General features: G+C 47.3%; 2 protein-coding genes across 2 annotated transcripts; both read left to right on the plus strand.

Moving 5' to 3' along the window:
• The first annotated feature begins 1454 nt into the window (after nt 1-1454).
• On the plus strand, nt 1455-11745 carry LOC119396768 (protein OSCP1). The gene is made up of 7 exons (XM_049416631.1): nt 1455-1596; nt 6504-6658; nt 8347-8490; nt 9576-9656; nt 10287-10384; nt 10445-10549; nt 11598-11745. The coding sequence occupies exons 1-7, from the start codon at nt 1485-1487 to the stop codon at nt 11743-11745; spliced, it is 843 nt and encodes a 280-aa protein (XP_049272588.1). The 5' UTR covers nt 1455-1484.
• Nucleotides 11746-13121: 1376 nt separating this feature from the next.
• LOC119396769 (citramalyl-CoA lyase, mitochondrial) lies at nt 13122-21964 on the plus strand. Its single transcript, XM_037664092.2, has 7 exons — nt 13122-13350; nt 13801-13993; nt 14654-14848; nt 16423-16609; nt 18678-18791; nt 20016-20194; nt 21831-21964. The coding sequence occupies exons 1-7, from the start codon at nt 13313-13315 to the stop codon at nt 21939-21941; spliced, it is 1017 nt and encodes a 338-aa protein (XP_037520020.1). The 5' UTR covers nt 13122-13312; the 3' UTR covers nt 21942-21964.
• Nucleotides 21965-23853: the final 1889 nt, after the last annotated feature.

Below are 23853 nucleotides of genomic sequence, written 5' to 3' on the forward strand. Positions count from 1 at the left end.
GTTTTTGTTTCCTCCTCGTACTCTTCTGCGCCTCAGAAGCCGAGACAGACAAGGCGTAGTCCAAGAACCTCGGTACGATTTGAGGGGCGCCGCACACCCCGGTACCTTCGCGGGCCGCCGCCTGACGCCCTTCTTTGACGTCTGCGGGCCTTTTAAGCCGCCTGCGGTATTACTGCATGTCAGACTACACGGGAAAGCAAGTCTCTGCTCTCTCGAGCAAGTGCTTCCTCGAACTGGTCGGCGATAATGCGATCACGCGGCAAACGTTCGTCTTCCACGCCAAGGCAGTAGCTGTAAAAGCGGTGGCCCAATAGCCAAACTACAAAACTCCGTAAGGCGCCATAAAGATAGGTCCGAAGCAACCGCGCACTATAATAAGTGCCACGTGCGAAACACCGCGGCACGTCTGAAAGCGCCTCGACGTGCGCTCCCGCGCGCGGTATTCGGCCCAAATGCACTGAGCAACGGGCCACCGACTTTACGGTGAATGTGTACGATGGAGTGGAAGCGGGTGGAGGGGGGTACGACGCGCGGCTTGATTTTTACGCCCGCCCAGAAGGGGGAGGAAAGAGAACGGGAGAATCCGAACCGGGCGCGTCGCGAGGCCGCGGCGAATGCGAGGCAGGATCGCCGAACCATGAACGCGCATCCCCAGAGCGGTCCGCTCTGGCGGCCGGTGAAAAGGCGCGCTGCAGAGGAGCGGCTTTGGTTTCCGGCTGCCGTCCATCCATCTGCGGACGCCGTGGACCGTGACGGTGCGCTGACGGCCGGCCAGTGGGTTGCGCGTCGCCGTCCATGCAGGCGGCTCTGCTGCTGCTCGTCGCTTCGTCGTCCGCGGCCACTTGGCCCCCTCCACCAACGTGGACCGCGCCACCCGCGCTCGAGAACAGGCCCCGCTCGCCGCAGTACATCACCGAGCCCAGCGTGTTCCGACACGGATCGTTCGTGTACAGATCCCCGCCGTCACTGCAGTACCCCGGCCATCCGCCGCTCCGGCCTGCGGCTGCCACTCCTTCCGCGGCGAGGCTTACCACGGCCCAGTTGGCATACGTGCTCATCGGCTCCTGCACGGCTCTCAGCGTGCTCTGCCTGGCGGCCGTGGCCGGCTGCAGCTTCCACCGCTGCCGGCGTCAGCGGCACTCTGCCGCCGCCGCGGCCGCTGCGCGGGCCGCTACACACCTCCTGGACCCGAGCTGGTCGCTCGGCCCTCGCAACGTTGGCGGCACGTTCGGCCGCTGCAGGCTGCCGTTCGGCGCGGCGTCCAGCCTTCGGGGTGGCGGAGCGGGCCCCGCGCCGCCCAGCGAGTGCTCGACGTGCGTGCCGCCGCCCAGGTGCACCTGCGTCGCCGCGGCCGGCGAGTGGTCGATGCCCGTGTGCTGGACCTCCAACGACGAGCGTCTCGTGTGACGCGGGTCGCCATCGATCGTGCCGTTGCCACAGGCACGAGACTCAGTGTATACTAACTTCTTTCGGAGGCTGGAAACATGGCGCTCCGCGCGCTGCCGCTGCTCTACGTGAACATGGGCGGCGAGATGCTCTACATCCTGAGCCAGAGGCTCAAGGCGCAGCGGATAGACGCGGACAAGGCGCAGCGAGGTACGTGCCGCTTTGCCGGTGGTTCGACGCGGTTCGGCTCGTTGAGCGCACGTCGAACGCTGCCTCGCGTGTTTCCCAGAGAGCGCGCCCCAAACAGACCGCAACGGCCCGCCACGAACCAAGCTTTGGACAGAGACCTCACATATCGCTCGTGCGGTCGCTGTTCCGCAGCCTCGCTGCACAAAACCGGGCTACTCTCGCCGACGCAGTCTGCCGTAGACGATTAGTGGATGCTTTGGACATAGCGACAATGGAACAAATCAGGGTAATGGGCCGCCGATCGGCCCGCTCATAAACCGACTGTACAAACCATGGAGTACTTTGGAGCCTTCGTGAACGACTAGCATTCGCCCGTCGTTGTTTGCTTCTGTGAGCGATGTGATTCGTTCGTGTGGTTGTGAGGACGCTAATGCGACTTGCATAATTGATCAGCAGACGCACGAAAGTGATGTGGCAGAGATGGCGTTCGGACTTGTTTGAACGGTATTTTTCTATTTGCGAAACGAAAGGGGGCACAGTAAAGCAATTTATACATGTTCTCGAGTGTTGCTCTAATTGCTTTTTATGGTTGCTTTTTATGGCAGGCGCATGCCTGGAAAGCAGGTAGGTGCTCCGGCGACTTGTCAGATATGTGAGCGAACTCAAATTTCACCATCCTTGCATCCTATGTCTAATAAGCCTCTCACTTAGAAAGGACATGCGCCTTGCGTTAATGTTAAAGCATAACCGTAACGGAGACTGAGATCTATACTATATAGTTCCGACAGCGATATACCGTAGAAATACCTTGTGTTACTGTGGCTGTATGACTTCGTTAGTGTTCTTAAAATGCAGACCTATAGGAGTTAGTGCTGGCGAATTGTTATACGCATAGACGATCGAAGGTTTCAATCCCAAGGGTAGAAATTCATCTCTGCTTCATGCATATCTTCAGGATCCTCGAATACTTGCAGTCTACGACAAAATCTCAAGTCCTCTCAGTTTCATATCATACCAAGGCTGCATTTCGTACTTATTCTCATACTGCGCTAAACTCTGTGACCTCCAAATATATACAAAAATATTACCATACTCCTCACTTTTCAGATTTGAAGATATGGATAAAAAAAAGAATTATGGCAACTTAGCGCTATCGTGGTGCCAAGCCTGAAGAGCGGAGCTGCGGGTGGCTTTCCTTGTCTATTTTTTTTTCCTTTCTATCTTCTCTTTCTTTCCTTTTCTCCCTGTTTCTTGGTATCTATTTTTTGTATCTGTTGCTTTCTATTTCTTTTTTTCTTCTTTCTCGCTCTTTCTATCTTTATTTCTCTTTGTGTTTTGCTCTCTGTTTTTTTTCTCTTTTTCGTGTCTGTTTCTTTCTCTCTCTTTGTCCTTCTATATTTTTATGTCTTTATTCCCTTTATTTCTCTCTATTCTTTCTCTGTCTCTCTGTGGCGCGTACCCGCCTGTGGTTTTCTGCGGACACCAAAGTTTTTACGGCCGGCTTAAACAGCTCTGCTGTTAATATGGCGCGGCCAAGCCCTTGTGGCTTAGAGTCAGATTTCGTTACCGTGCCGAGTTGCTCGTATAATCTTCATCATAGCCTGTACTTCATCACACGTTCTTATGTTTTGGGCTTTGACCAATGACTTGCCCTATTGCGGGCTCCTGCATGTTTATCGTAATTTTGAGGCGAAGAAGGTGCTCGAGGAGTATTGCCAGTATTGTAACACCGATATTACTCTTTGGATAGCAGCTGTATATAGGATGCGCCATACTGCAATTCGCCAACTTCAGTAATATGTTCTCAGCAGGTGCCTCCTACACTGCAAGAAAAATGATATCCATTAGGGATTGTGTTGTCCATGTGTCATGCTGATATCCGCATGCAATTTTTGACCTAGAAGTACTCGTTAATCTCGTAGCTCGATCTTTTTTTCCCTGAAGGGGAGAATTTTAGTCGCGATTGGTTTTCCTTTAGCGCGAGTAAAATACAGGTCAAAATAAGACACACACGGTGCTGCGTGTGTGTCTTCTTTTGTCCTGTTTTTTACTCGCGCTACGGAAAACCTATCGAAGGTGGGATACCAACGAGCATGGACATTCAGAGGGGGGTGCAAAGAGGGCGGCTGCCCCTACCCCCCCCTGGAATTTCGGATAATCTATGCAGTAGCAATAAGCTACACGCGTTGGTTAGCACATTTAGGGTCCGTATATCCGAGTAAAACAGCCTTCATTATCATCAGCCATCTTTGCACGTTATTACACACTAATGACTAATCTTGCCGGTCATGTCACTGCAGTAATAAAAACGTCCCCCCCTCCCCAAACCCCGTGGATGCACCCCCTCCAAAAAGTTCTGCGGACGCCCTTGCCAACAAGCCAGCATTTCAACTCCCGTGAGCAATTAGAAACGCTCGTATGCTAACTCAGGAGTCAGAACATCCAAAATTAGTCTCACGCCTTTAGACACCTGTATACATATTTATATATAGCTATCGCACAGGAATGGCTTATTCACCCGTCCGCGCTAAGTGTACATGTGAGAAGACCATCGATCATCTCCTGTGCCATCGTTCCGGCTTCGATAAACAAGGCCAGGCTCTGCAGCGTTTCCTGAGCAGACTTGGCGACAGGGATTTTACAGAACAAAAGCTCTGAGCCTGGTCTCCATAGGCGTGCGCAGGGGGGCGGCCGCCCCTCCCCTATAGATACTCACCTAAGAGGGGGGGGGGGGGCGCAAAGTCTGCCCCATACATTGACTTATAGCGAGGGGAGGCGCTGTGATGAACCTTCGCCCGCCTTCGCCCCCCCCTCCCCCCCCCCCCCTCTGAAGGGGTGTAGGAAAAAACGTCCCCGGAATATACGTCCCCGGAAGATACGTCCCCTGAAAAAACGTCCCCGGAAGAAACCGTCCCCTCTGGCATTGCTCTCTAGGAAAAAAAGTCCCCAAGTGAAAAATTAACCGAAAAACCAATCTTGTGCGAACTCACTTGACAAAACACGGTATTCTTTATTCTACAATTCTCAAATTTTCGGCCACATTTTGCTCGAAAACAAATGAAATTAAAACCGAATCGTATGTCCAATAGCCGTCAGGAAATCTTCAACTTTCGTCTTCCCGGCAGTATAGTCCTCACATAGGTTATGAACACGCTGCTGCATGGCCGTGACCGCTGATTTGCTCCTCTTCTTTGGGGATGCACCCACTCAAGACTGGGCCATCTTCAACGTCACTGTGGCTTCTTCTGAGCGCAAGGCATCAATGGCCATCCACACTGTTGGGCGGCTGTGGCCCACGATGCTTCCCAGCCTTCTGTTCCAGTCCTCCGCATGATTCTCCGTCCTGTGCCCAGGCCGAGTAGGCGTTCCACATAGGAGGGGGGTAAGTGGGAGGTGTTCGCCGCAGACGAACTATGTTGTCAGCTGGTACTTTGGCTTCGCCAGGTGCTGTGGCACAGGTGGAAGAAACACGCCTTTATCGTGACGTCGTCTCCATAAACTGCTTTTACAGCATTCATGGTCGCCTTCTCAAAGTCGCATATAATACCATCCGGATACACTTTTTCAGAAATAGTTATTGACGTGTGGCTGAAGTTGATATGTCTTTATGGCGTCTGTATTCTTTCAGCAAACTGCAATCTTCGCGCATATCCTTTTTTTTTTTTTTTTGCTTTGAGAAATAAAGAATAGGCGACAGGAAGGCGCAACGTTCGATGGTCCCGTCTGGGGACGTTTTTTCCGACAACGCAAATGGGGACATTTTTTCCAGGGACATTTTTTCCGGGGACGTTTATTCAGGGGACGTATCTTCCGGGGACATTTTTTCCGGGGACGTTTTTTCCGGAACACCTCTGAAGGGCATCCCTGCGCACGCTTATGCTGGTCTCACAGCTAACAAATTCAGAAAGCCACAAGCGCGCTCCCACCATGTTTGTGAACGATCTATGGATTCACGCTCTCATGTGTTCGCGCTGCATACAAACTCGGACATATCTGAACCATCTTTCACCTAATGGCAACCTGTCAAACAGTATTCCAGAGATCACGATGACTGTAACTTATGTAACTAAATTGATACATTTTGTGTTTCTTGGAGTGCTCACCGTTGTTGGCATCGCTATATGTGCAGAAAGAACGCTGTCTTCTGTGTCAGATGTTTATTTTTTTTTTCTTGTTTTCTTTCGGGCAACTATACACGTACTGTAAAGATCAGCATTCCTCTCGCTTATCCGCCCCATTACGAGTTGCGGTTCAGATACAGTATGTCGCGGTATTACTACAACAATCAAACTACAGGAAATGTTAAAGAAATCAGACTCGCAACATCGATTACTGTTATTGCTTCGAGAAAAAATAAGCTCGAACCGGTGAAGTGTACGCGTAGAATCCAACACCTCGAATATATCGAGCATAGGCGTGGCCAGTAAAAAAAAAGGGGGGGGGGACATTCCTTTACTCAGTCGGACCTGTCCCGTCATTGTTTAAAGAGCGGGGTTATGGCCACGCAGGTTTTCGTCGATAATGACGACCGAAAGCCCTTGATGTTTCATTCCAAGAACTGTTTACTTCCCTCCTTTACTCCCGGAAAGCCGGGGACCAAAGGCAGGCCATTGTGAGAAGCACGTCATTGCTTAATTTTCATTTTTTCCATCAATTGTGACGCATGTTGTCTTTCGGCCTTGACCAACGGGAGGGGGGGGGCAATGTGAGCCAGAGAAAGCTATTTCCTTTGCCCCCCCCCCCCCCCCCAATGGGGGAACCCTGTGCAAACCTATAGGCATGGACATGGTGTCTTGCGTGCGAATATTTCGAGGTACAACATGAACTGGAACACGCAGGTCATGTCACCGCAATTTCAGTTTTAAACTGCAGTGATCACATCGCTCGCATTTTCAGTCTATAGCTATCAACAACCGCGGGCGCCGCAGTGATGTCTGACATCGTGGCGGCCATGTTTGGAGGACGGCTGATCGACGAGCTTTTCCGGCCTCAGCCGCTCTACTCTGCTCGGGCGCTGCGCTCGCTCTTCGAGAAGCTGACGCACACATCCGTCATGCGACTTAGTCCCGCTAGCATGGACAAGGTGAGTCTCGCCGACCTGTAAGGGTCGACCCATATCACGCACACGGAGTGCCTTGTGACGGGAAAGAGACTGCGGTAGCTATACGCTAGTGCTGCGAAGACTGAGGAGCTGGTGGCCTTCCCTAGCATGTCTGTAACCTCCAACTCGCCGCCATCTTGGGCTGATAAGCGATTGTTTTGCCGGTTTTCTACGTCGTAATATGAAATGATGATGGCCATGAAACGTTGAATGTACCGGCCCAAGCGATTTCGTGGGTGCTAGTTCACTGTAGCACTGTTTGTTTATTTGATGCGGATACAAAACTGCAACATTATCAGTCCAAGATGGCGGCGCTTGAGCGCGTCCGGAAAATGGTGTTACTATGTTATACTCTCTCTCCTCCGTTCCCTCTCCTTTCTCTCCCCACCCTCACTTCTCTTTCCCACCCCTTGCTTTACTATACTATACTATATACTATACTATACTATACTATACTATACTATACTATACTATACTATACTATACACGGCTAGGCTAGGTTTTACCCTCTCCTCTCCTCTTTTTTGCTCTTCCTTTCACATCACTCTTTTTCAGCCTCACTATGCATTTACTCTCCTCCACCTCTCCTACCGTTGCGTTGCATAGCTATACTCGGCTTTCCTCCTCTCTTAGCTTCGCTCTCCCCTGCTTCGCCAGTTTTGTGCGGTCGACAAACGGCGCTACTCCAAGCTCCGCTGTTAAAAGTGAAGATTACATGAGTTAAACGCTGCAGTATACGCAGCGTACGTCTGGTATCTCCTGCTGCAGCCTGTATTTTTATACGTTCTTGAATGTTGCCTCTTAGAATGATACTTTGTTTCAGTTGCCTCACGGAGACGTCAGCTGCAGGAATGAAGTCCTCTTGTGATGGACTTTCTCAGCCCAGAAAACTAAGCGCGCAGCAAAATTAATTCAGAACGGTCGGGGTTGACATAGTGAGAACTGCCGCTAAGAGTGGTGGTGCCCTTCTACTCAAGTTGAAACATTTTTACCTGCAGAACCTCTTGCACAGTCCTGATTATTTGGTGGGAACGACCGCGGCGATTTGGTCATCATGCCTCTGACAATGCGCACGTTCAATATAATGGAAGGACTGTATGGCATGTGTACAAGCATGGCGCGCAGCGGTTTAGCCTGTAACACTGAATGGCACAACTTTTAAACAGTGCGCAGTCATCAGTACTCATATAAGGTGACAGTACTTCATTGGAAAATAATTTAAGTTAATTTCGTACCCAGCGGAAGGAGCTCTTTGTCCAGCGCTTCTGAGACATTAGCTGCTGCGCGAGCCCCGTTCGCAAGCTGTCGCTGATCGCCCAGATTGCTGAGCAGCGGAGCCTTCCATTGGGACTGGATGGGGTTGGGTATGGCGAGAACTGCCGGATTATATCGACATGCCCAGGTATTAACGAGCTTTTAGCATGTTCGCGGCAAAAAGTTCATGCACGTGTTAAATTGTGTATAGAGAATCACGCACTTGTCAAGGGCAACAAACTGCGCGTATAGTGTGTTTACCGTCTTTCCTTGCTCCCAGTCCAATTTGGGAATAAAATGATTTATAGTAAAGGCATCGCGACGTATTCGCTCAGTCGCAGATCAGGAGCCGGCGGAAGTGTCACGCATGACATTTATGTCGATGGACGCGTTGCGTTCTCTGCGCATGCGTGCAGCTGTACGACCTGATGTGCATGGTGGTTAAGTACCAGCTGTGGGCGTGCTCCAGTCCCCGCGACCTGCTGCCACTCACGCTCAAGCACCTAGAAGCGGCCGGACCAGGCGGATCAGCCTGTCATGTGGCTACGGCCGTCCAGAAGGTCAGCGTTGTCCGCCATCAATCACGTCAAGCATTGACAGCCGCGCTTCGGTGGCGATGATTGGATGATGAGGAGCCTCTCGACGCCGAACTGTCATTCACGCCCGGCCGCGGCTTTAGTCAAAGACGTCATATTTGGGAAACGCATATTGCGAAAAACGTACACTGTGCAGCGACTTGCGGCCTGTTTTATATATGCCGCGCAAAGCGCAAACCCAAAGGACGCCAGCACTGCGTTTTTGTTCAATCGTCTCAAACCACACCGTGCGGTATTGATCGTAATTCCTTCCTTTTAATCGATTTATTGGCAATACTGGCAGTTGCTTCACATTGTCGGGTGCAACTGTGTGTAGTGAGTATACACGGTGTACGCAGGGTGGCATGTTACGAATAAGGTTTGTTACTTAAGTTCACATGTGGAATTGGTTTGTGCATACTGTAATTAATAGGGAGTTTTCGAATAGCGTACGCTAAGTTAGCGTTAGCGCTTGCGGCCCGCCAGGGGCGTAGCCAGAAATTTTTTTCGGGGGGGGGGGGGGGGGGGTTCAACCTTACTTTATGTATGTTCGTGCGTGCGTTTGTATGTGTGCGTGTATATATACGCAAGCAAAACTGAAAAATTTCGGGGGGGGGGGTTTGAACCCCCAACCCCCCCCCCCCCTTGGCTACGCCCCTGCGGCCCGCTATTTCCGTCACTTAACGGGAGCCCGCAAGCGGTTAGCGTACGACGCATGCGCAGTTGCGCTAAAAGCCAACGCAAAGCTTTGCGTACGCTATTCGAAAGCTCTATACGTACCTTATCAACGGATGCGCACTGACGTTTTTAGTTCGATCAAATCGTCGCGCTTGAGGGACCATGCAGGCCTGAAAACGGCAACTCATGAGCAACTTCGAAAATTAATTAACCGCCCGATGGTGGATATGGGCTAACGTCCTTTTGCTATAGAGCTCAAGATGGCAGCACGCGGCCGGTTGACATAGAGTTACTGTATATCTTTAGGTAGCATATACAGTAACTCTAGGTTGACACAGTCATCAGTCAGTGTCGGGCTCACAAGCATTGTTTCCTGAACACTGCATGCGCAGCATCTGGAGCCCCTGGACTTGGCTAGCCTGCAGCGGGCACGCTATTCCCTGCTCCGCTTCTACCAGGATCTGCGTGTTCGGGTGCGTGTCGCCTTGTTGGGGCCGATTTCAGCACACGCGCACGCATGAACTTACGAACTTGGCGTTAGGGATCTTGTTTCCCCACACCCACTGTTCTTTCGCTATCAAAGTATAAGCATGAGAGCTGTATCATTCGTGGTTGAAGCATGATTTATGGCAATTATTGCGAACCTGCGGTTCTTCAGCGAACGAGCTGCAGGAAGGAAACCGGCGATGTAATGACACTATTGCTGATACCAGAGTCCTTCAATGCTTTGAAGGACTCTGCTGATACCGAACTTGACGCCAAACAGGACCATAATGTGCGAGTCTGCGCTTTTTGCTTTTATGAGCTGATGGACATTCGTTCCTATATATAAGATACATCGTATACGAACTGAAAGCGTTTTGTCTACCTGTTTTCATTCGGTCATTTCAGTGGCATGACATCGTTTATACGTACCGGTACATGGTATTTTTTCATAACCCGCCTAAGTTACTTTTTTTTTTAAACGGCAGTATACTTTGAGAAAATACATGTGCCGCGCGCGCGAATGTAAGGCGCTCAATTGTTTGCGGGCCCCCGGCTGTCGCTCTGATACGTGACAGCACACAGAGCGTATGAAGGTTAATCACGTCTCTCTGACGCAGGTGTCGGTGCTGCTTCGAAGTGGCGCACAGCGGCCGAATGGCCAACTTGCCGTACTTGCAACTCCACCAGCGGGAGGCCCGCGCCCAGGAATGATCAAGTGCGCGCGTCCTCCGTGAACGAGGCACAAGCGCTGCTTTACATAACCCTGTCGTTGCAGGGAATGGGCTCCGGGGGGCTTCCTGCTATCCGAGAGGAGCTTCGTGGTTGGCGACAACGGAGAGGCCTCTGGCACTCGGCCAGCTTTGGGCACTAACATGCAAGTGTATATACTCGTTCATACGCCGCTTGAACGGTCATCGCGAAGGGGCGCCGCATACTATCTATATATAGGGTACTGCCGCGGGCTACTGTACGCACGTAATTCGTTCGTTTATTGTTTGTTTTATGTTATCCGTTCGTTCCGTTAAACATCTCGATCGATCTCTTCAGCATATATAATGTTGCTGTCCTGTATGGCCTTCTGCATACATTTATAAGCAACACATCTAGTAATATTCCTTGCAGTATTCTTCGACAGCGCTTCAAGACATCCCCTCAATCGATTGCTTCTCATCAACGTAGTCATAGTCACTCCGCACGGCAACTCTCTTCCCTCATCATCAGCGGCGCAACCAGCGAAATGGTATATCACTCCCCCCTCTCCGAAAAAAAATTCTGCAGCTATACGTCCTTTCTCATCACCAAGTCACATGAGGCTTTCCCCTCGAACTTTAGCTTATACGCTGCGTGCATCCGATACCACTGAATTTTACAGATATTTGTTATGCGCCTGTGCATACTCCAATCTCAGCATCCGCATTTGGATAGGCTGGACTTGTTCAGGCTATACATCGCTTCGGTCTCACGTGGATTTGCCGGTCGCGCTAATGCCGCATTGTATTTCGACTCGGCTGTCATTGGACGTGGCCACAGGTTATTTCTGTTCCCGCGCTTCCTCTGAGTGGTCCTATCCCCAGATGTATTTCCAGAAACGTAGTGCGCATGGCTCAATTGGCTGCGCTCATCGGCAATGTTTCGACGTGTTTATTTTCTTATTAATCAGTTCGATGAATCTATCAATGGCAGTCTTACGATTCTCCTTAAGGTTGTCGCAGTCACTTGTGAACTCCAGCGCGCTCTTTAGCTTTCTGTTGCCTATAGTTTTTCCATCGCTTACAAGCCATACGCTAACCTCTTTCATTTCCGAAAACGAGCACTGCCGGAAACAGTCCGTACTCTGCATTCGATATTGGCCCACGCGAGTTGCGCATTCATGATGCACCGCTTCAGCTTACATATACTTAAACCACGTATGCACGCTCTGTTGGCAGGTATTCTGGGACACCGTCGGTGTCGTCGCCAACGACTCCACCAAGCACGGGCGTGGCCGAGCTAGGACTCCTGCTGCGGCTTCTGGGACCCGACGACGAGGAGCCCGGACTCGCCAACCTCGCTCTCGACGAACAACTTCTCAATTGAGCGCTGCCACTGCTTTTGCCTGCCGTCACGACACGCATTCCTCCAAGAGCAAAATAAAGATCGATACCGTCTCTACGTTTATTTTGCCGTCGAACATTTCCTTAATATTTTTAGCCCACATATACAGCGAGCACTCTTTTTTTTATTATTATCGCGATTCAGACTTGGCCTTACGGCATAATGGTTACACTCGAAGAAAGCCACTGAAACGTCGAAATAGGAAAAACTGAGAGGCAGAAAGCAGAGACAGTGGCACAGAAGTGGCTCTGTGTCACTGTCTCTGCTTTCTGCCTATCAGGTTTTTTTTTGTTTTTTTTTTGTTTTTTTTTTATTTCCACGTTTTAGTGGCTTTCTTCGAGTGTAACCACGTACCAAATTGCCCAACAAGCAACTCTTGAATTCATAATGTTTAGTGTGTATACATGTGTGCATACATAACGTATACATGTGTGTATACATAACGCAGGCCTTACAGTAAGCACTTGAACGACATGAAACTGACCAGGAGAGTGCCAGAGAAAGTGTGTCATAGAAACATTACCTTCGTATACTAATCCTTATAGATAATACACGCGAAGCGTACTGAAGCTACTTCTGAAAGCCTGGTATTGGATCCACAAGAAACCTTCATATGTACTGCTGTCCTTCAGAAAGGGCCAGAGAAATCGCCAGGCGGGCTGGTGTTTAGCTCTAAGCGCAGTGGAAAGAAAGGTGTAATTTCGCTCATTACCATCATTTTACACGTTATATATACCCCCTCATTGTGCAAAGTACCTGCGATTTCTGGAGCGTGTCAAAAATCACGCGCCGCGAGAGCTGAAAGCTGCGCAGAAGCGTCAGCCTTTGCGCACGCAGTGCGTGTGGTGCCACTCGTGCCACTTTAAAAGGGCACGAGGCTCGAGTGCTCTTAAAAACGTTGTATGAAAGGAGGCTAGACATGGCAGGCGGGCGGTACATTACGTAGCCGCAGGCAATTCGGGTAGGGCGAGGGAGGGAAGGGGAGGTATGTGCGTGTCTCTGTGTTCGAACAACTGCGTTGCCGTGCTCAACTCAAACGCGGTTGATGGTGCGTGGATCAGTCTAAACATACACACAAGCATACACGTATGAGGGGGTAGCTAAAACCGACATATCTAGCCTGCAGATAGCTCCCAATTATCAGCAGGAAGCCCTGTCACTTTGTGTTTCGTCCGAGTCGCACTTTAGTCAAAATCAAATTGCCCGCCATTTTAAGGTATGCTGTGGCGGTCATCGTGTAGTAAACAGCTACTTATTTATGACCACAAGCCGCGTAAAAAACTTAAATATTATTTTATCTTTGCTCGTCATATTTTCTACATTAGACTCGCGTGCTTCATAAGTCATAATCTCATAACCTGCAATAATAGGTTCGCACTAACTTGTTCAGCCTGTGTCGGCTACAGGTTGCTGTTCGGGTGGCAGTAGGAGTTCGTTGTGTTCGTTTTTTGGCTACGTTGTAATTTGCAAATTTTGTCACAGTAGAGAGCGATTTTCGTTCATTCATTAACACTTTACACACTTGTGCAAGCAAGAATCGCCGGGCCACATGTCGTCTTCCTTGATCACCTGGGCAGCGCTACGGAGGTGATTCCTCGAGAAGTGAAGCTTCACTTTGTTTTGCTTCGCAGTGTGACTACGGCAGCTGTCAGCAGCAACGAGCGCTACTCACGTACACGAGCAGATTGACATAATCGTTCGGTCGACAGCGATCTTGTAGCAACCTTTTAATGGCGCGACAGCGAAAAGTTGAACTGAAAGCGAAAGCAGCAATTGTGCTCGATGGTTTCGGTCTTGTGAATCGCTCGTACTGAGCGGCAAAGTTGCACCTTGTGCTTTCATAAAGAATACTTGAGTGCGCTAATTCATCGTCCGTACGACGTACCCATTAGTGCGTGTATATTAATTCAGTTTCACGAATAGAAGTCTCATGTCAGCTTTTTGTTGAAAGCTAGCTTGAACTTCGGTGGTCGTAGTGTTTATTGTAGCATTATGTTCCTGTCATCCGTTCCTCATCGTTTTTTTTTAACCATACAGGACACATGGTCTTCATAAGCTTCTGCAGAATACTCAGGTTCCGTGTGGTAGTCCAACGCTGCGACATTATACGCCCCGACGTGCTGTTCTCTATGTGCCGGGCAGCGATGAGAGAAAGATAACGAAGGCGTTCGGCCTGGATGCTGACTGCATGGTGCTGGACTGCGAGGATGGTGTGGCCGCCAATAAGAAGGTATGGACTCCTTCCATGTAATAACTACCATGGAAGGACATATATTTGTGTCTTATGTATAGTCAACTAGAACATATCCTATTTCTAGTTCACTACAGTCGTATGTATGCATTTCAAGTGGCTAATACCTCCTGCAAACTCTACACAACGAGGTCAGTGACGGGTTAGGAGTGCTAACTTCAGAGCAAGGCCACAGCTTTGAACAGACCCTAGAACAAAGGAAAGTGTACTTACGTGATGAGTGTAGCAAGAAAAATAAAAAGATTATTTATACTCATGCAAACCTTGACAAGATTAATGTTGGGACAACAGCGACAAAGCCAATCCAGATTCAAGACCCTGTTGTACAGGGACATTAGACTAGATGTGTAGCTTGCTAGTGTAAAAAAAAATTTAAAAACTTTACGTGAGCATGTAGGCTTCAAGTGTCTGCCACTGCTTAATGATAGCAATATTGCTGTTCCAATAAAAAGCAATTCTGACTACCTTTAACAGCGAAATGAAGAAGTCGAGAGTCGGATGGAAACCTATGGTGCCCAGTTTTCTAATGTTAGTAATCCTTCACTTATAACAAAATCAGTTGTGTAGGCACCAATTGGCGTTGCTTTTGCCCTGCAGCTACTCGGTTGATTAAAATAAGCTAATGGTGTCCTATTTTAGAAAGAAGCACGTGAGACAGTGGCTCGTGTGCTGGACAAAGCAGAGCGGCCACAGGGATGCAGAGACCTGGCGGTGCGCATCAATGCTGTGAGCACGGGCCTCGCAGAGGATGACATTCGGTGCCTCCTTGGGGCTTCTCAGCTGCCCAACACAATGCTGGTGCCTAAAGTGGAAGATACCAAGCAACTGGACTGGGTAAGTCATTAGCATTAACCCTTTAAGGTGCCACCTATGAAAAACTGTCTTTAAATGCGTCAAATTGACACAAAATTATCTCAAGGCACTGGGTATGCTATTTTAACAAAAATAATGTCACAACATGTTGAGTTATGCACGTTAGAGTAATTACTCCTAATCATATTGAAATGAAATATCCATTTATCCTCAAGATCTTCATGCTCTGTGTTTGCATAAATAGAATCAAATCTCAGGCTAGAAATGCAGTGCAGATTCATTTGTTTATGTTCATGTTGAGTAAAGAAAAATTATAATTTTGTTGTGGCTTGCGGGAAGCGGCACATCAAACTATTCGTCGAAAATGGCAGTGCCTTTAGCAAAGTGACTATATTCAACAGTACACTGTAAAATGATGTTAAAAGAAGATGCATTTATTACGCAGGAGGTTCAATTCATCAAAAGGTCAATGTATCTTGCACTTCACTTAGCCGCTAGTCGACACAACTAGCAAAAGCGATTGGTGTCCACAGTTCTGTACAAATCATCAAAAATGGTCAAGGCGGCATCGAGGCACAGATGTTTCCAACAGTTCATTCATGCTGGTGGTCGGTAGAGGTCGCATGACCGACTGCAACTGCTGACCGAGAAGTGACTCACGGCGACCGACGTTCATACCAGCTAGTGTAACATGCCTATCACCAAACCCAAATGGTGCTGTGGATGTCTACTCGCACCATCTGGTAAAACAAGCAGTCTTTGTGTTCCTGCAGATCTAATTTATTCACAAGTTTTGATATATTAGTCACACGATTGAAAAACCGAGCCACGAGTGATTGACTCAGCACAGTCACCTTTTGATGAAAGTGACCATTCACGTCTTCTTGCGACCGGTTGCTGTGTGACCAACTCTGTCACACGAATGCTGTGAGTTGCCGGCATGAATGAGCCTTAAGAAAACAATGAATTGCAACACTAAATGCCTTTAACCAATCGTGTCAATTTATTGCTTCCATGAATTTGAATGTGCAGTATTTTTGTGTATGAAAAGTAGTAAGGAAAGCTTTTTAAATATAAGTGTCATTGTTCAACATTATAGACTTTTGGCTCATGTGCTAGCTTACGTCATCCATCTTTGTGCTATGATAAATCCTTACAGTTTGCAAGTCAAGCCACTAGTTAGCAACAGGCATGCAAGGCTTTATTATTGTTCTGAAGATGTAGGAAAACATATATGAACGAAAAGTAAAGGTTTGCTAGCAAGATTGTGCTCATGGACAAGCATAACACCAAAGTCTTTTTTTTTTCTTATATTTACAAGGCTGTCATTTTTATTCATTTGTGATCGCACAATCTCTAATGTAATTTCACTTAAAATGCATGGCAGCTTTGTAGCTAAACACTACAGAGAGAACGTCTGTAGCAGAGTGCTCCATTTGAAAAGCAGGGTTGGGGGTGTGGGTAATGATGCCCCAGTTTCTGCCTGGCCCTTTAGTTATCTGATATCCCTGCGCATACCTACGACTTCAGGCACAGAGGGCTAGAATCGGAGCCACATTGTGCTTGGAGGCTGAACTGTCCACACCTCATGCCAGGTGAGGGACCAGGTGGAGCGGGCCCTGGGCGAGCGGCAACACCGACTCGAGCTCATCGTGTGCATCGAAACGGCACTGGGCCTTCTCAACTGCCACCAGCTCCTCCAACATGCCTCTTCTATGACTCACAGCCGCCAGCAATTGGCTGGCCTGCTGTTTGGCTCTGATGACTTCACGGCCAGTATAGGTAGGTGCCCCTTAAAGGGACACTAAAGAGAAAAACGATTTTGTTCATATTTGTAGCTCATATTTTGCTCATATGATTTTGCTCATATTTGTAGAGTGAAATACTCTTCCACAATACCAAAAGCACCACGCTTTCCACGAGAAGACGCCTGGTAAGTGAGAAAACGTGCAAAAAGAATATGTGGGTGGTGATGCCACCTTGAAATACCCACACCAAACGCCGTGACATCATAGATTTGACAGTGTTCTACTAAGTCCTACGTAGTTCCTAATGAGTAAAAATGTAGAAAATTGTCCTCTGAGGAGGCCATAGGCGTAACATACCCAGTTCCATGAAATTTCGTTGAGCCAATGTGGCCAGAATATGAAAAATGCGCTTTGTTATCTGTGACGTCGAGCGCGGAGATTTCGGCACAAAATTTTAAAATGAGACGTTGACCTTGATTTTCTCCTCTATTAATAAACCTATGGTGGTGAAATTAGTCACATCAGGGTTCTCATAGTGCAATTTACCAATCTAAACCGATTCACTGTTTCACTTTGATGTCCCTTTAATGCGATTTCCAGGCTAAGCTTATGAGTTACACATTTCGGTGGCGGTGGTGGTGGAGGCGTACTCAAAAAGCTCGGTGCCAGCGAGTGTGCAGAAATGCGGCCTTCGAAGGTGCGCCGGGCACTTGCGTATTTGTGCGCGCCGTTTTCCAGTTATTGATGCTCTCTCAATTGTGGGCTTGTCGGTGATCAGCTGCTTCTGATATGGCAGTCTGATCTTTATCGAAGACACTTGTCATTTCATGGTGCCACATTTTATTGTTGCCCGGATATGAACATGCGACCGTCGTTGTTGCCTGTAGTACCAGAAGTGCCTCGCTGCTAAGCATGTGGGGAAAGTCCAGTTCCGGGCAGGTAGGTAGGAAAAAGTTAGGAGGGAGCATTGTGCAATGCGATAGAAAGAAAAAAAAATGAAGAAAAGTAGTAAGAGGTCAGGCACGCACACACCAAGCTTCGCTTGGCGTGTGCGTAGGGGAAGGGCTCCTACGGGGATCATAGGGGAAGGGCTCCTAATTTTTTCATTAATCCTTTACCTCCTGAGTTATGATAAAGAGGTTCCCACATTACCATTTCTATGAACTGCTCTGTGTAATCAGAACATTAAGTAAACACATGAAATGCATTCAAAACCATATTTTTTTATTCGAAAACTGAGAGAGGAAAAAAATTTGCATAATGGAAAAAGTTGGCTTCCTTCTATGGCTTGTAATCTGCTTCATTAAGTGCCATATCCATAGGTATGACACTTAATGTTACGTTGCATTATGCAATGCAGACCCCTTTGTATGGGATTCGCTATTTCCAGTTTACAAGCCACGGTCAATGAGAGAAGTCCCTCTATCCATCATAGTGTTGCCTGCTAGCTATGAGAACAGCTGTACTGCACCAACACTTGAAATACTGCTGTTGCCTACTGCTTGGGGTTAATTTACAATAGCTACATCACTTAAAATGAAATACTTGCAAAACTTCTTCATTCGCAGCTCACTTCTTTAAACGAGTCACATCTGTTGCACATCCCGTTAATACTTTTCAGAACGTACCTCATTCACTCTCAGCAGATGACTAGGGAGACATGCAGGACACGACTTCGTACAGGAGAGAGCTGTAAATGGTGATGCCCTCACAAATACTTCATTTTAAGACAATAAGAAACACCTTCTTTAGAGCTAAGAAAAATGCCTTTCCCGGTAAATCTCTGCAGTATCTTGTGCCTCTGGAATGGTACTTTATAGCCCATAGGGAATCATGACACCTCACATTTCTTAGGAGTGCTGATTTGCTGTTCGTGCAGTAAGTACTCCAGCTACACTGAAACAGAGCAACTGCTAGCCTTAATCGCAGGCTGAAACTCGCCTTCAGAAACAGTAGAACCCCACCACAGCTCTTACACTAGCATTTGTGCACAACGAAATAATCGGCCGCAAATACTGCTGCCTTAAGTGTTCGTGGCTAAGTAATGTGGCTATCGGATAAATTGCACTGTGTCTGAAACCTAAACACGTGCCTGTCTGCAGGAGCTCGTCGTACACCGGAAGCTACGGAAGTTCTTATGGCACGTCAGCAGCTGGTGGTGTTGGCAAAGGCATACGGCCTCCAGGCTGTTGACATGGTCACAATAGACTTGAAAAGTAAGTGCTTATTGTGCCCTCTGTAGATGTGCAGTGTGACAGCTGCCGTTTTTGACAACTTTCAGAAGCCTTATTGCATGTGTACGGCAAACCACCAACTTTTTCTGTAATTTCTTGCCAAGTAAGTTACTTGCACTCTCTCCATCCCTACGGACATCTTATTTAAGTTAAGCTTTTTCTGGGTGTTGAACCAATTTAAATGTCGTGGTCAGTCTTGGTAGTACATACCGTAATTACTCGAATCTAGGCCGACTCCGATTCTAAGCCGACCCCCTAAAGTCCGAAGCCCGAAAGAAAAAAAAAAAAAAACCTTACCTCGAATGTAGGCCGGGTAAAATTCACAAAGAGAAAACATTTATTGAAAATATGAAGATGAAACGGAGCAGTTGGTTCATCATCAAGATGCCGCACTCATTCCGAGTCGTCGTCGCTGATCTCTTTGTTGCTGTCCTCAAACAGTGTGCAATCCTCGGTGCCATCAAGTGCATTTGATATGCCGCACTTCTTGAAAGAGCGCACGATCAGAGTTCCGTGGACCGGTAAAAGCCATCCTCGTTGCGGCGCACGCGAAGAGCTTCTCCCGTTGGCCCCTCCAGCGACGAACATTCTTTTCGTCCACTCCAAAGTCCCGCCTGGCTTGAACGTTAGAGGACGACTCCGCGCCTAGCAAAACTTTCTTTTTATACACCGCACTATAATGACTACGCTCGTTTGGTGCCATTGAGCTACGCCACACACAGCCCACTCGAAGCGAGACTCGAACTGACGAACGGCTCTCCTCAACACTCGCCACAAAGATAAAAATGGTGGCCTCGCGTGCGTACTTAAGCCAGGTGTTGGCTCGGCTACTAACGGCTACAATACTGTCTAGGTGGCGCTAGTTTTGCAACACTTTTCTCGATGAAAAATGGCGCGTTTTTCAAAATCCTCGAATCTAAGCCGACCCTGGAGATTGATACAAAGAAATTCCGAAAAAACTATCGGCCTAGATTCGAATAAATACGGTAGCAGGTTGAATACGGAGAGGAGGTTGCAGACGGTGAGGTGGGAGGCAGGAGAAGTGATACAAAGACTTGCTGATTGGTTGGCATGTGTGATGATGTCAAGGAAGTAAGGGGAGGGCACAGCGGGGCACGCAAGCATTGAGTTCACCAGACTGTGCTGAACAAACTACTGTTTCAGTGCTTTGAAAAACACTGCTTAAGCATGTTTGTTCTTGTGCAGACAAAGAGTTGTTGCGACGGCAGTGTGCGGAGGGAGCAGCCATGGGGTTTACGGGCAAGCAAGTGATCCACCCGTCGCAGATAGCACCAACCCAGGAGGCCTTTGCCCCAACCCCCGCTCAGCTCGACAGAGCACAGCGCCTTGTCAAGGAATTTCACCAGCACCAACAACAAGGAAAGGTTAGAAACTACAGAATTATCTAGGTGCTTGTGCTCATTGAATACAGAAACTAAAACTTCTGAATGCGTTTAAGGAACTTCTGTTCCTGATGTGTAGAAAAAGAAACAGAAATTGGCAAACTGCTTTTAATTCTAGTACGACACGCAGAATTGTCTTTATGCAGGGGAATAATTTTGCCGAGGCATCTCATCTGAAGGGGTAAATTAGTGCTGACTCTCTAGGACACAATTTTTATAGAATAATGAAATACAGAACTTGGAAATCTTACGGTTCAAAATGTGCACCGACAGCAATTACTTGAACATGCTTGCTCATTCTAGAGGACGAATCTAAATCATCCAATTTTCTTAATCAACTATGGTCAAACGAATCACATTTTATCATGTTAATTTGTGTGCCAAACATAAAATTTCGAAAATTGTGTGGCAACTGATTTTTCTGTGAATCTCCTCCATTCCATTGTACTACGAAAACTTGACTGTATCCAAATATAAGGAACGACAGCATTTATCGTAAATCTTTTGGAAGGAAATACACATGCTAATAATGCTAGGGGCTAGTTGGTACGTCTTCATCTTGTGATGCTCTGCCAGGTATGACATGGACCGAAAAAAACAAGAAACAACACAGGGTGATGCGCAAACTAACAACTACTTTGTTTCGAGAATGGACAGACTGATGTACAAGAAAGAAAGGAGGAACATGAAAATGGGGGAAAATTCAGTAATCGAAAAATGGTACACAAAAAAAGAAAGCATATCAGCCTGTCAAACAGTGCCAGTGACACGTGTCATGAGTTGTGTATCGGTAACATGGTTGCCTTCAAAAAGTTAATTTCTTTTTCAGAGAGAGTGATAAAGTGATAACGCACCCTTTGCTGATGTGCATATGAAACGCTTGGGTAATTTCCCTCTCTGTCTGATTGAAAGAGCACGGCAAAACTTTTGTGTCATGAAACATCGCCGTGCATTTACATTCTGCGCAGTGAGAAGCCAAATGGCCAGGGCGCGTCAACAGTGAAACAGCTAATTATGCTCCTTAAGTTATTAGTTTGCGCATCACCATGTTTTGTCTCTTGTTTTTTCGGTCCGTGTCATACCTGGCAGTGCATCACAAGATGAAATACACATGCCATTCCAAATGATCCTACTGAAGAAAGAGCCGCTATTTTTGTGCAGACACCAGTTTCTGAGCAAAAGCACACAGCAGATAACTTGTTCTCGGTAATTTTTTAAACATTAGTTTGTCAGTATAAACTGACTTGGTGCTTTTCTATCGAAAAATAAAATTCAACTCTCTAAAAATAAAATTTGAGAAAAGTGTACTTCTGCTGACGTTGCCATCTGACAATGTCCCTAACAGTTGACTGTGCTGTTGTGATGGAGTATGTAAATCTATTTGATAGAAATTTTCTGTTCTCTTTTCTTTTTTTTTTCCTGCATTGTGTTGTCTGCAAGTTTGTTACCTATCATTTCACATTCATTGGTAGTGTACACTTACTGTGTACTTGCAGTCCAGAGACTGCAGTACGAATAGAACTTGTACGATTGATTAAGTAAATGAATAAGTAAAGTGTTCAAATGTGGCATGCAGAATGTTCAGATAGCACACATTTTCCACCATGTTATCTTGCAGGGGGCATTCGTGTTTGAAGGCAGCATGATCGACATGCCCAGTGTGCGACAAGCACTCAACATTGTAGAAGCAGACCAGGCTATTCATGGCAAGTCCCCTCAAGGCAAATAAAGAAAGCCTTCTTTTCGTTTAAACTCCCCAGACTTGTTTTGTCTCATTGCATGAGTCGACGGAACACCAGCTAATACTCTAATGCGGCCAATGAACACCAGCTAAAACCACTTTTGCCATTTGCTCGAGAAAAAAGTCCCCGGAGTTGTCTAAGTGATGCGTAAGGGTTGCGCTTTGTTGTAGGTAGCTTATTTTTTGTCATAGGTAGCTTCTTTTTTTTATCATAGGTAGTTTAAAGGGGCCGTACAACATTTTTAAAACTAATCATCGAATGGCTTCACTAAAGGAGTTTATTGCCTCACGAATCGACTGCCGCAAAAAATTTAGAATCCATGAAGTACGAGTCGAGTTGCAGAGGTTTGTCGCACGTTGTAATTGCTTTCGCTCTTCAGTCCTGACGAACACGCTGCAAGCTAAGCAGGGAGGGATGGCACGGGGGAAAGAAGTTGCATCACGTGCGCGTCATGACCTGGAGCACTTTTTTTTCTTTGTTCCTTCGAACGTGTGGATTACTTTCAGTGTGATCGCGAGCGCGCTTGGGCACGTAGCGGCCACCCGCAGCAGCCGCAGTAACCGTGCAGGCCACAATGCTCAAATCAGCCGATGGCCATGAATTTGGGTATATGGCATCATTTGTAGAATGAAGAGGGAATGATTTCTAGCTTACTTTGAGAATTAATTGTAAATTCCAGGCTGCGTGCTGCGCTATAAGGAGCCTCGGCTTCCGATTGGCAGTGTTTTCTAAACATGCTGAAAAAGTGTTGCAGGGCCCCTTGAATTACTAGTGGTTGATTGTACTGAGGATGTTCTACGTCATGGGGCTCTTGTTCCAAAATGTCCCAGTGTTGGCACAAATCGTGTCCTAGACTTAGCTTAATTCCTCAATTAGTAAAGCACTCCTGTGTATAATGCTGGTGTTTTAAGTGGTAACAGGTTCGTACACACGGGGGCTATTGACGACACTGTGCATAAACAATAAGCAAATGAAACAAAATTAATCACTTTGTGAACACTTTAGAAAACAAGACAAATCCAGACGCATTGACATTCAATATATCGGTGTTCTTCATCTTCCACATTTCAGGATTTAGCCTGAGTGAATGCTCGCAGGCAACTGGCACTTGGTGCTTCTTGAAGGTCACATCTCCCACCACAGTGCATGTGCGATGCGAGGTCGCTGGGATGTACAGTCACGTCACGAAAAAATAGTTCCCGAGACTTTTCATACAGACCCTGTATTTCGACTTTGTCGAGCGTTGTTGCCGATACCATAGGAGTGTAATCATGTAACGTCAGCAATTTTGTTGTATACAATTCACACCTTTCATGGTATTCCTGGAGATACTCAGATCGAGATAAACTGTGACATTTCACTGTGGTGGCTGTACAATGCTGTCTGTAAGCAGACGGCATGTGCGACACAGTTGATAATGGTGATTTGTAGGGTTTTACTTTTCCCAACAATGAAATGATTACAAGTTATGCGTTTAGAGGTGGGGGAAGCTCCTGATTAGTTCAAAAATGTCGCTTTGCTGGCAGCAGCATCCGTGGTTAGCCTTTTATTTAATTACGCCAGGTCTCGTGCTAAAAAATATAAGCTGCGAGATTTCTTTTTGGACACATCTGCTTCAAACCCTTCCCCCGCAGACCCTGAAAATTTTTACATTTTGTATGCGTATAAACACATGCATGAGCTTACATAAAGTGGGGGGTCAAATGACACGATTGTCGGCAGTTCCACCATTGGCTGATGTTATAATCACGATAACACCCTCATTATTACTTTTGTTGTTAATTTTGAGTTCAATAAGTAGATAATATGTATGTTTATATTCTGTTATCGCGTTAAAAACACCGAACAAACATTAATATTAGCACTTCCGGTCTCACCGACAGCTCGTCTGCTCGTAGT

This window comes from Rhipicephalus sanguineus, chromosome 6 (assembly GCF_013339695.2).
Source record: "Rhipicephalus sanguineus isolate Rsan-2018 chromosome 6, BIME_Rsan_1.4, whole genome shotgun sequence".
NCBI lineage: Eukaryota > Metazoa > Arthropoda > Arachnida > Ixodida > Ixodidae > Rhipicephalus > Rhipicephalus sanguineus.